The sequence below is a fragment of the Scatophagus argus genome, chromosome 2 (assembly GCF_020382885.2).
Source record: "Scatophagus argus isolate fScaArg1 chromosome 2, fScaArg1.pri, whole genome shotgun sequence".
Lineage (NCBI taxonomy): Eukaryota > Metazoa > Chordata > Actinopteri > Scatophagidae > Scatophagus > Scatophagus argus.
In genome coordinates, this window is record NC_058494.1 from 14,409,122 (window position 1) to 14,421,714 (window position 12,593).

The 12,593-nt window shown below is 42.3% G+C and overlaps 1 protein-coding gene across 1 annotated transcript; it reads left to right on the plus strand.

Moving 5' to 3' along the window:
- The first annotated feature begins 1,503 nt into the window (after positions 1-1,503).
- Positions 1,504-12,593, plus strand: LOC124071494. The gene is made up of 18 exons (XM_046412062.1): positions 1,504-2,018; positions 2,261-2,419; positions 3,044-3,162; positions 3,248-3,410; positions 4,037-4,149; positions 4,233-5,697; positions 6,411-6,535; positions 7,467-7,722; positions 7,978-8,105; positions 8,207-8,303; positions 8,423-8,545; positions 8,819-8,991; positions 9,284-9,381; positions 10,369-10,496; positions 10,756-10,936; positions 11,121-11,265; positions 12,099-12,175; positions 12,401-12,593. The coding sequence occupies exons 1-17, from the start codon at positions 1,568-1,570 to the stop codon at positions 12,171-12,173; spliced, it is 3,999 nt and encodes a 1,332-aa protein (XP_046268018.1). The 5' UTR covers positions 1,504-1,567; the 3' UTR covers positions 12,174-12,175; positions 12,401-12,593.

Genomic DNA, 12,593 nt, shown 5'->3' on the forward strand with positions numbered 1-12,593 from the left:
ACAATGTTACACTCACATGGAGACAAACATTATAGGCTACCCGTTTAGTATCAGTTGTCATTGTCATTGTGAGCGTGCTAGGATGCTAATGATAGCATGTAGCTCACTAGTATGGCTGCAGACTCCTGTTATAGTCCGTGGGGTCACCCAGCAAACAGCAGAGGCCACATGTAGCTACAATGTGCTGGAGTCACACAGCACACATCTTCACACAACAAATCCCTCCCTGCCCATCTCCCCAGCTCTATCCAGCTGCTTTTGAACTCACTCTGCACTTTCCCACAACATCAAATGATTACCATAGTCATCACTGCAGGATCCAAAAGTCTGAGTTTTTCACATTCTAGAGGCTCTCGTTGCCTCTGGACACTCACAGCCAGTCTATCCTGGTGCGGCCAATTGCAAATCTGCAGTGACAGCACAGCTAAGAAACTCCACAGTCACATTTGACCAACACCTCATGACTCATACCTGCAAAAATATCCCTTCACTTCTCTTTCCTCCACTGTAGCACATACAAAATGTTGGAGTGTAACGGCCACTTTTAACCAATTTCTTCTTCACCCAAACCACAACGTTGTTGTATGACGAATGTAAGGGATTGCAAGATGTTTAACAGGAGAAGAAAGCAGAAAAATAATTTTATTTCATCAGGACCAGTTGAAATGATTCACTCTTTGACTGAAATGGTTGCAAGTCACAACTGGCAAACATCTGTGATGATGAGGGACTCATAGATACACTTTGTATATTTTTTTATGATGTAAAGTTAAAAAGGTTGGGAACCCCTGATTTAGACATTATTACAAAACAAATTCTTCCACCTTGCATGAAACCACTCTTTCACACGATGCTGAGGAGCAGGAGTCTTCTTACCTCTTCTCACCATCTTACATACCACTATTGTTTATGTCATCAGATTATGTGATATGATATGTTAATGAGACCAGCTGCAGTGCAGAATTACAGAACACAGATGTACTGATATATTACTGTACAGTAATAGGTTATGGAGTTAATACTAACTTTATAAAAAACATAGGCATGGGTCCAACAAGATTTTCTAGCATATGAGAGAGATGAAGATGAAAACAAGCCTAATTAACTTAACACATCTGGCAATTAGCAACAGACTAAAAGTATTTTTCAAAAATCAAAAATTATTTCCTCACACTAAGTCTCAAAACTATTTTCCAGGAAATATGAAATATTGATCTCACTCTCTGGGACTAAGCATTGTGAGATTTAGGGAATCTAAACTACCGTCATTTTATAATGATATGTAGCTCTGTTTGTGTAGAGACAAACATCGTAAGCACAGGTATTTAAATGACAGTAGAAATTTGTATAAATCTAATAATAAATTTGTATATTATTAATCAGAAGATTTACTAAAATATTTGAGATAAGTTTTTTTGCTTGTTTGTTTTTTAAATTTTAAGTTGAATTCAGCCTTCCCACTTGTGGCCTTTTAATTGGTCAATTCTTGATGACTCTTAATTGATCGTCCTCATGTTCAGGTGACGCCTCTGTGCGCATGTGAGCAAACTGCATCCACAGTCCGGCGATGTTTTGCAAACAGAGAAGAGAAAAAACTTTGTTTTCATTTATGGTAACAGTTTATTTTTACACGTTTCAGATGTGTTACTCGGTGAGTTTAGGAAAGCGGGACGACGGTGTAACTGCTTACAAAGTGCAAGAGTCAAACGCAACCAGGTGGGAAAGGATTAAACAGAACAACGACGTCGAGCTGGGACGTAGCCGCTTGGTTGAACACGGTAGCTGGGACCCAGATGTGCGTAAATCCAATGTGTCGGGTGTCAGTGAGCTTCGGCCTGAATCTGCTGTTCCTCATGGAGAGCACTTCCCATATCACGCTGTGCGGAAACTTGGTGCAACTGACAGCAACTTTGCGCTTCACGGCCTGTTTTGGACCGTTGGTCATGTCGGCACGCAGCACATCAGCAGACGTTACTCGGCTTCAGACTCTGAGGATGGATACCAAGCCGATTTTACAGGTTAAAGCCATACTTAAAGAGGAACACCACATCTGAGTGTGTTTACAGGTGTTGAGGATCATTACTGAAAATTTGTTTGAAGTGTTTTGTAGCTCCAGACGGTGTTGCGTGAAGCCTGATAAGCGTGCAGTGCTTCATCGATGGAGTACTCGGTTAAAAAATGTGCCCTGACATGGAGCAGCAGAGGTTGAACCAACCTAATGCCTTCTTTATTTATTATTTATCTGTTTTATGTCCTTTAGGTTCTGATGGAGGCCAGGGGAAGGTTTTGGCCCCCTCATTTGCCTCCAGTCCACATTTCTCAGAGTGGCTGGCTATGAGGCCTTTGGTCCGGTGTGATGATAATGTCATGACCTTTACCGCCTCTGGAGAAGGATTCACAAACCTGTTTGTGGACAGAGGTAAGATATGTGATGCTTCTTATGATGGCAGCGCTGGCGCAGTGTAAGTGTAGTTTTAACAGGTGAGGACATGCACATGGACATCTCGTGACAGAAAAAATGGCACATTATTTCACTGTAGAAACTCATTTCACATTGTGATGAGAGTGACTGTGATGCATGAACTTGTTTTGCCCCTTTATGCTGGGGCATAATGAGTCCAGCAGCAACATAAGGTTCTACAGGTCATTTCAATTTTTCATAAAACTCCAGGTTTGTAGTGGAAACCAGTATTGTACTTGAGACCTTTCTTAAAAATCAGCTGGAGATGCCGGTAACTCTTCTTTTCATTTTCCAAACATCAGCTTTTTTTTTTTCGTACAGTGAATTGATTACTCTGTTATGCTGTGAAATGTCAGCGAGCAATTAGAAATATCAATCAATATTTGCAACCATCAACCACCAAACCCTCACATTTTAGAAGCTCGTAAATATAAGCCAGTGAATATTTGACATTTAAGCCTGATAATTGATTAAGCCAGTAATGAGTTACAAAAGTGGTTGATTTTCCGTGGCTCGACCAGGCAATTTATCATCCAGTTGTTTGAGCAGTAAAATCATCTGTTGAACGTTTTGCCTTTACAGAGGGAGCCTCTCCCATCTCTTTGTTCCAGTTGCCACCATACTGTGGTTACTCAGTGAGAACGTCATGGAGCGATCTTGAGATGATGGTGCCATATGATGCATGTTACATTACACAGGAGGTACCAGCAGCACATGCATTTGATTTCCACTTGTAGTTGTTCCTGTGTTCTGAGTAAATAACCCCCATGTTTATCTCTCTGTCAGAATGGCAGTTATGTGCTGCCCATGTTGTGGTGGGGCAGCCCACTGAAGCTCTCTTGTCCGATGGAGTTGGCCACTCCTGCACCCTCAGTCTTTTGCTCCCACTATGGCATGGCGGTGCAGCTAGACGGACAGGAGCAGAATATATTAGTGCTGGGATTCAAGGGTACGTTGGCTTTTCTGTAGAAATTAATTGTTGTTTCTGAAATTGATATTTGTTTTTGATTTCATCAACTTTATTGGTGATGTTTTTACTTTGAGCATTCTGCTTAATACTTTTGAGCTGTGATTCATTACCAGGAGCACTTCTGCTTTTGCCAGGTTGTATGTGAGCAACTGTAGAGTAGGCCAGCTCATTTGAATTTGATGTTGAATTGGATAAATAGTTGAAAGAATTATCTGAAAATAATGAGGAAACTGTTGATATGGAAAACGTAATTCTAACCCTGTACTGAGTGCTGCTGTTCAGTTTTTACCTCAGTTTAAATTATGGAGATTTAGTATTAATGTTTTAGGTCAATAAAGGTCAATAAAAGTTTCCACACTAACAGGAATAAAAATCTGGGGGAGATGTACCTATTCTTCATTAAGTTAATTATTTAGTAAGTAAATAAAGTAATAAGGAAATAAATTGAGTCTGAAAAATGCTGCAGGCAGTCTAGAAATGTGCAGGGTTTTAACTAATGACTGAAAACTCCCCTACTGTTATTAAAATCCCCAAATTCCCTAAAAATACCTTAGTGGTGACTATAGTACTGAACCTTTTATTGACAAACACAATTTGCTTTGCAGTGAATGGAAATTGGGGTCCGTTTGTCTCTGAAGAGTGTGCCCACCATGTCTCCTCCAATTCTGGGAAGCTTACCTTCTTCATCTCCTACAGTGCTCCTTGTATCATCATTGGAGTAAGTTATCTAACTTGAATGGAGTTTTGTTGCAAGCTGCTGGTTTGCACAAGTGATGTTTTTATGTTTGTTTTTTTTTTCAGGATGGCCTTCATCTCCAGCTTATAATAGATGATCAGGAATACATCCTCTCCTGTCCTGTCACTCCCCAGTTTCCCTTTGCCCCACCCCCTCCTCCCTCTTCTCCTCACCCATCTCCTGGTGACACCCAGTTTCCATATGTCCCAGATTACGTTAGCCCTGTACCCACCTTCACTCCTCCTCCTCCTCCTCCACCCCCTCCTCCTCTTCCTCCTCCCCCTCAACCTCCAACCCAGGAGCAGATTGTCCAATTTCCTGAATACCCTGATTACCACTATCCTGGACTCCAGTACCCCCAGCTTCCCCAGGTTTACCCTCCTAGCCCACAACCTGCCCACCCTGCTCGACCCACTCCTGGCAGTCCTCCTGGGGAACAGCCCCAGCAGCAGCAGCAGCAGCAGCAGCTGCTCTACCCCATGGGACCTGGCAAGGTGCCCTACTATCCTGGAGATCCCCCAAAATATCCTTCAATTCCTTACCAGTCTCCTATGGTGGTACAAGCTCCATCCTCCCCAACCCCTAACCAAGTGCAGGGTAGTCCTCCTGATCAATTTTCCAGATTACTGGTTGGTTCTTCTCAATATCCACCTGGTGTGTATTACGACTATGTGCCTTTCTACTACCCTGCAGTGACACCAGCTCCAACCACTGCAGCTAGAAAAACTACTACTGCTCATCCAGCTACCCAGCCACCCAAACCTCCAGCGAGTCTTCACTACCCACAGTATTATCTTCAGATGCCTTACTATCATGTACCCACTGCAGTACCAGTTACCCAAGAACCTCCTCCCCTTCCTCCCAGCATACCGTCTCTTCCTCCCTCTCCACCAGAGCAACCTGTGGGCCCACAGTATTACATCATCCCATTTTATCCACCTGGTTCCTATAGCTCTTACTATCATTATGGAAAATTTCCCTACCTGAATCCCGATCTTGAGGTGGAACCTGCCTCCACTTTGCATCCCACTATTGCTACACCTGCCCCTCCTTTGCCTCCTACCACCACAACTACGACCAGCACAATGGTTCCCAAACAGCCTGACATTCCCAGCTATCCCTTTGGCCAGTTTTACCCACAAACACCCATTTATTCCTTGCCACCCTCGCCTCCGCCAACTGCTGAGAGTCCACAAGTCACCTGTCTTCACTCTACTCACATCATTTGTGGCTACTACCCTTATCCCTATATTCCCTATTACCATCCTCTTTACCCGTCCCACTACCATCCAGCTTACCCTCCTGTGCCCCAGTATCCCCAGACTCAACTACCAGTTACCCCCAAAGATGTTTTCACCACAGCTGCTGCCACCATCATCCCCACTACTGCAACTACAGCTCCTACAACAGCAAGTTCTACAGAATCTTCCCCAACTGGGCCCACTCCACAGATGCCTCACCTCCGGTGTCCAAAGGGGAGGATGGTTGTTTTCCTGCCTTCTGCTCACCCGGACTCCATCCAGGTCAGAGGTGAGTGTAGCTGCAAGCATAAGAGCTCTTCATGTCAGTGAAAAGTTTGGCTTTTTACAATTGAAAAGAGATATTTGTGAATCCTTACATTGTTATTTTTTGTTTGTTTTATTGCTAAATATCGGTCTCCAATGACCTTTCTCCATGGAAAGCTCTTATGTAAATAATTTTCAGCTAATCTAACTGCATGTTCCTCTGGATGGAATATCGATCTGTCTGACAGACCGTCAACAGTAGTAGTCATGGCTCTGTCGCTAGCATTTAGCTCTGTCATTTTCTAAAGCACAGTATCACAGAGAAAGGATTTGTCTTTATTTATCTTATATAGAAAACATTGCCCAGGAATAAACACTGTGAGAATAAATGTGACGTCCTCACATATTTTATATGTTTTTATTCTTGTTCGGAGAGGTAGCAAATTATTGTGTGTGTTTCCATAGTGGACTCCTTTTACCAATCTCAGAACCTAAAAGTTCTCTTGATGACTATATTGATTCATTTTTATTTTATCCAAGCATCTTAAGAGTAGTAGTGCATTTATCTCTATACAAGATATTCCCAGATGGACACCTATAATGAATCCACAGTTTGATGGCTTGCTCATAGATGCCCAGTCAGTCTGCCTTTGTCAGCTTTTACCTCTAAAATATTAATTTTGTTACAGATGTCAAAGGTCTAACAATCTTTTTTTTTTTTTTTTTTTTTTCTAACAGACCAAATGAAGACATGGCTGTCCCTCTCCAGTGTGTCTCCACTCTGTGGGTACATGCTACAGATGGCTGAGGACTCTGGGGTAATCCTTCACTCTCCTCTGCCTGCCTGCCACAGCAAGCTACCGGTGAGATCCTCCATAATGCCTCCTCAGTGCCAGCAAATATGTCATCTTTATGTAACAGCTTTTACTTTAATTATGTCTCTGTTTTTAAAGAAATTTTACGTTTGTGTTTCTTTTATCGAGTTTAATTATCTGATGACAGGTTGACTTGTTGGAACAGTCATTTATAAAATCATCTTTAAATTTAAAGTCCACATGAAATGTCAGCTGACAGCTTTTTAAGTCAGGATGTAAGGGTAACGAAAAACATTTTCACGGTGCTCGCAGTTTCGTGGACAACTAGTCCAACACTCTTGACATGGAAAGAGAAAGAATCCCACACACTATCCTTCACTTGCACTCACTTTACAAATGATGTTTGGTCCTGCAATTACGGTCTGAAGACTGAAACTTTGGCATTTAAGTGTGTATCGGAAATATTGGTTTGTTTCATATAAAAACGTACACATTGTCACAACATTTTGACTCTTAACTCCCCTGATGGTGATAATGCAACATACAAGCATTGACTTAACTCGGTATAACGTGTAAATAAATAAAAATGTGTTCATGCAGTCCAGTAAAGTGACACCACAAAATTATCTTGGATAGCTGACACTTGCGGTTTGTACCATTTGGGTTGTCACTCCGGCAATTTGTGACAGCAGTATTGCTTGTTTTTGGAACACAGGCGAGCAGCTTTTACCAGTCAGCAACTCATTTTTTACGATTAACACCATATGGAGTGTGTGCAGCATTTGCTCAGCATGCATCTATACTTGGTAGAGTTTTATGTTCTGTGCAACCCAACTGGTAAGTGTGAGTGTGTGTATGTGTGTGTGTGTGTGTGTGTGAGTGAGCTGAACTCAACTTCAAACTCTATTTTTAAATACAGCAGTTGGAACCATGCGTGGTGGTTCATACGGACTTTATTGATCTCTCCCTCTCTCTTTAGACTCCCACGACCATTTCTTTACCTCTGAGGTTTTGGGACCTTTCTGTGGCGCAGTATAGGACTTTGGACCTACAGTGCCCATATCAACCTATCCCTGAAACTCCTGCACCGTTTACCCCATCGGTGTCACCTCCCCCACCCATCACCAAGGACAAGATCAGCCCACCTGCTGTCCCAAAACCTAAAGTCTTCTGCTCCTCCCATCAGATGACTGTGGAGCTCCCCTCTGGTCCCCTCTCTGAAATTGTTCTTAAAGGTGTGTGTGCTTGTGTATGTCAGTGTACATGCACCAGGTGCATATGGTTGCCATCAGTTGTTGAATTTTAACATGTTTTCGGGGGGAACTGCTCTAGTGTGCGGTTGAATGGGGGTGAGGAAAAGGTAGGCTTGGTTTTTGTCTTGAATAGGCAGCACTTAAACTCTGTGCCTTGGCATGTTGGGAACTATAATTGTGCCATTTAAAGCCTGCACGAAAATAACTTATTCAATGTTTCCTCATGTACTTTTTCAGACATCAGAGGGAACCAGATGAACCTCCAGGACGCCCCAGAGGACTGTGGGTATTCTGCAAGAAAAGGCCGAGATGGCAAAATCCGTTTGAATCTCCAGTTACACTCACGCTGCCACATGAGTGTGCAGGCAAGTATTGATTCAGATTTCACACTGAGCACATGACCTTTTCTATAATTGACCATTTGCTTTACACATTAACTGTTGTATAAACATTTTTTCTCCAAAAGGGTAAAGTGTACATCATGACTGTTGTCTACATGACAGTAAATGGGAGACGGGAAGCTCAGTTTTTCTGTCCAGTTCTCGTCCCAGGGTCTGGACAAGGTAGATGGATTTTATATTTCCAACTCTGAAAGGCTATTCAGTTTGCCAAAGGGTGTTTTCTCCGCTCCATTCAGAGTTATTTTAACTGTGCGGCTGACATTTGTCGTGCTGTCCCTCAGAGTGCAACCTTCCCCGTGAACAGCGTCTCCCCTGCGGACCCGTCTCTGTATCCCAGCCACAGTGCCTCTCTATGGGCTGCTGCTTCAGCAAGCAACCCCCTGCCTGCTACTACCCCATGGATGGTGAGCTGCAGTTTGTGTCCCCCACTGGCATTTTCACGCCACTTAGCTGAGCTCAGTTGAGCTGTTTTGGGTACGGAAATGTAAGCGCTGCAGCTGCTGGATGTGTGAGGAGGCATATTCAGGGCCTGCATAGCATGATTCAAGCTGGCAGTGACACAGAATGTGAAAAGGGTATAAGATACCTTGGGTCTCATTATCAATAGCCTCCTGAGATGTCTGACCTTTTGTTTATACGACCTTCACATAATTGTGCATGTGTGTGTCATCCTCCAGAGTGCACTATTGACCGCCACTTTGTCTTCTCTGTGCCTGCCTCCCTCACGGAGCCCCCTCTTTCCCCTGCCCTGCTTGTGGCTGGTGGTGACTCCACCTGCAAACCTGAGAGAGTGACTTCTGACTACGCCTTGTTCAAGATCCCAATGGACGGGTGTGGGACACGCAGAGTAGTAAGCTTCAATAATTAAAAACATTTCCCAAAATATTGAAAATTTGGTTAAGACCCTGAGTAAGAACTGCACATTTGGGCTGCCAGCTTCAGTTAATGAAGTGCTGAGTTAAAGAACTTGTCTCTTGATATTTTATATTTTTCCTGTTGTTAACAAATCCCATAATAAGACCAAAAAAAGCAATGAACTGCTTCTTCAAGTTTTGTTCCCTGTGCAGCAAAACTGCAGCACCCACAGTTCTTGGATCATTTGGAAGTGTCTGTATACTAAATGTTTGATTCTGTCCTGACAGATGGTGGGGAAAACGGTGATCTACATGGTGGAGGTCACAAACAAGGTTCAGGCAATCAGCCTCAACTATGGCACCATAACAAGAGATTCTCCTGTCCGGTCAGAGCTTGCTTCTTTTTATTATTTTATCAGACAAACTTAAGAGATTCATTTTGGCTAAACACAAAATAATGTGATTTTAGGTAATTAGCTATTTTTAAACTATAAAGTTAGGTTAGTTACATCTGCAATAGCTTTTTTTTTTTTTTTTTTTTTTTTGAAACATGGGGGTAGCTGATACAGTGAATATGTTGTGTTTTTGTATTTTTAGTCGTGTTTGTGGCCACCTGGCAAATTTAAGTTCAATAATCACTCTCTTTTAGCTCTGTTTTTGATCTCTACCAACTCCTGTGGAAAATGTTTGGCTCTTGGCTGATGAATGCTCCACTATGTTGGTGGTGAGCAGGTAGCGATGGTGGTTATTTAAGTTTGTTATTTTTTTAAACTGAAAATGGCAGACTGCTGCAGCCCAAAATAATGCTGTAAGAGTGGCGAGAGTGAACCAGAATAGTGAAGTTGCGAGCTGAACAATTAAACAATGAGCTTCTTGCTATAAAACTTGCTTTAAAGCGGAGGAGAGCTGTGGATTTGGGTTATAATTCTCTACAGGTTCATCACAATAAAAGATGCCTTCAACATTTCACTTTATACGTTGTTGTTGTAAATATACTCTATGTCTTCTTCCTCCCCTATGAAGTTGCCAAAAAAAACCACAACCCACCATGTTTACATCACAACAGCTGGTGAGCCACATATGGAGGAGGCTTGTTAATGGTGTAGCCCATTGAATGACATCACATACATGTGTCTTTACAGCCTTTTTGGTATTGACTATTTTTGCAAAAAGAATATACACTTGATGGGTCATACAATGGTCTAAGATGTGTACCAGCTGGGGGACATTCATTGCAAGTCGTCCCTCTTTGCACTCCCTGCATTCGTGTCCGTGTGTCACTCATCAGATCATAGCAGAAATGCCAACGAAGAAATAACAATTAGAGCATACTGTGTAGATGGCAAACACTGTGTGTCCTGTTTCATTTTCAGGTTGTTGGTAGAGTGTAGGTATCTGCCAAGCACTGTTTTGAGTGTGAGCTACATGGTTAAAACACCCTCCTTGGGACCTGCAGTTCAGACCCAGGGGGTGTTTGGAGTCCAGCTCAGGATTGCCAAAGGTAGATTCTCTTCATTTCAATACTAACAACTGCTTTACATAATTAACAAATTATAATTTTGCACTGTCGCATCCCTGGAAACGAGTGTACGTCGACCAAGAACAATGGAAATTAGTAACAATCAAATAATAAATCTAATGATATGCAGTATTTCAACATTGTTTGAATGCTTCAGACATATGTTGATCAGCTGTAGACAAACTCCTGCTTAGCTTTCAGTCATTTGAAATGACCTTCTTCTCTGCTTTTCTCATCCCAGATGCCCAGTACAGCAGCTACTACCCTCAGTATCACCAGCCCCTGCAGATGCTGCTGGGGAAACCCCTCTACCTGGAAGTGCGGCTGCTCAACAGCCCAGATCCCAGTTTAGTGCTGCTGGTGCACTTCTGCGTGGCCTACCCCCGCTCTGGAACAGCTGTGTGGCTACTGCTTTACAACGGGTATGCTTTAAAACATCATCTGTTTGAAGAGAACATCTAACAATAAAAACAAAGACTCACTGTACATTAATAAGACGTTTTGAAGGTTGTTTTTTTTTTTTGTTTTTTTTTTTTACTGAGAGTACATTTTGATACCTTTTGTCATGTTTTCTAAACGGCTGACTAATTTTATGTTACTCCGTAGATGTCCCAACCCCTTGGACCCAGCACCACAGCAGGCTGTGCTGGTTGATCCCCAGTCGACCTCTCCTCAGGCTCAGACCCGCCGTTTTACCATCAGTACCTTCCAGTTCCTTCCTGATGGTGAGTTCAAGGACCCCAATGAGGAGGTAAGCATAAGCCGTAACCCTTGAGCTCTACAAATATTGGGGAAGAATATTAGACATCTTAACTGCATTAATTGTGCTCTTTTCATGATTTATTTTAGACATCTTGCAGTGGTACTAATTTTCTTCTTAGTGTTGTGTCAGGACATTAAAGAGATTTAAAGGAAAAAGTGGAAATTTTGCATCATTTATCCGTACAGTTTGCTTAGCGTAGCATAAAGATTGGAAACATAATGATACAGCTGGGTGTAAAATCTGCCTGCCAGCACCTCAAAAACTCACCAATAAACATGTTATATATGCTAAGCTATTTGGCCGCTGGCACTAGCTTCATATTTAATGAGACCGATGTGGGAGTAATATCAAGCTTCTTATTTAACTGTTGGCAAGAGCACGAATAGGCATATTTTCCAAAATATCTCACTATTGCTTTCAGCATGTTTCACGTATAGGTTTTATGCATTGCAGCAAGGCATGGTAAGAAAGATTAAAGTTGGCGATGGACCTTTTTATTCAGACTCTCTTAATTTTGTTAAAGATACATATGAATTTGTAAAGGTTCATGGCCATTCTGTAACACACAAGTGTTACACACAAGTTTTTTTGTTGTTTTTTTTGTTTGTTTTAAGTTCATGGGAAACTAAACCAGTGAGAGCTGTATATCTAAATCTGTTGAGTCACCATTCACTACGAGGAGATGTGAAGAGGCCAGGCATTTTGTAAACTGCAAATTCTGGCCAAATCTCAACTGGCAGCAGCTGTTTGTCACAGTACGCTGCACACACTCGAGATTGGACACTGCATCAAATCTCGCTCTGCTTTTGCCTCCTTCTCAGATCTACTTCATGTGTTCAACTGAAATCTGCTCGCCACGTGATGGCCCTTGCGTCGAGGGATGCTTTGGCCAGTGATGGTAAGGAAAATGAGCGCTCTGTCCTCAGGTCACCCACCACACCCTTATGAACCTCTGGAAGATCACATAAAAACACCCATGAATGAGACTCATTACGACACTCCTCTCCAAAAACAGCCTGAGAGCCGAGCGTAGCTGCAGTTCCATATGACAGCAGGACAATGATTTAGTAATGAGGAAAGTTTTGAATTATTTATTAAGACTGATCTGTTTCCTGTTTTTCAGTTTCGACATGGAAGACGCTTGAAGTTGGTGGAGATGTGGATGATCTGGTGCAAAAAAAGAAAAAAATTAAGCTGACTTTGGTGTACTTTTAGTAGTAAAAATACGCCAAAGTAAAGTTTCTATACTGACTGTATCTCCTTTTTAGGCCTCAGACATCACCTATTCAACCGCCAATAAAAGCTCTCAAAGGACA

What these genes read in the sequence shown, in the direction of transcription:
- LOC124071494 (XM_046412062.1), top strand. Translation starts at nt 1,568, where the DNA reads ATGTTTTGCAAACAGAGAAGAGAAAAAACTTTGTTTTCATTTATGGTA. An exon ending in AAACCTGTTTGTGGACAGAG is followed by an intron (nt 2,420 to 3,043) that starts GTAAGATATGTG and finishes TTGCCTTTACAG; the next exon opens with AGGGAGCCTCTCCCATCTCT. An exon ending in GGTGTGGGACACGCAGAGTA is followed by an intron (nt 8,992 to 9,283) that starts GTAAGCTTCAAT and finishes CTGTCCTGACAG; the next exon opens with ATGGTGGGGAAAACGGTGAT.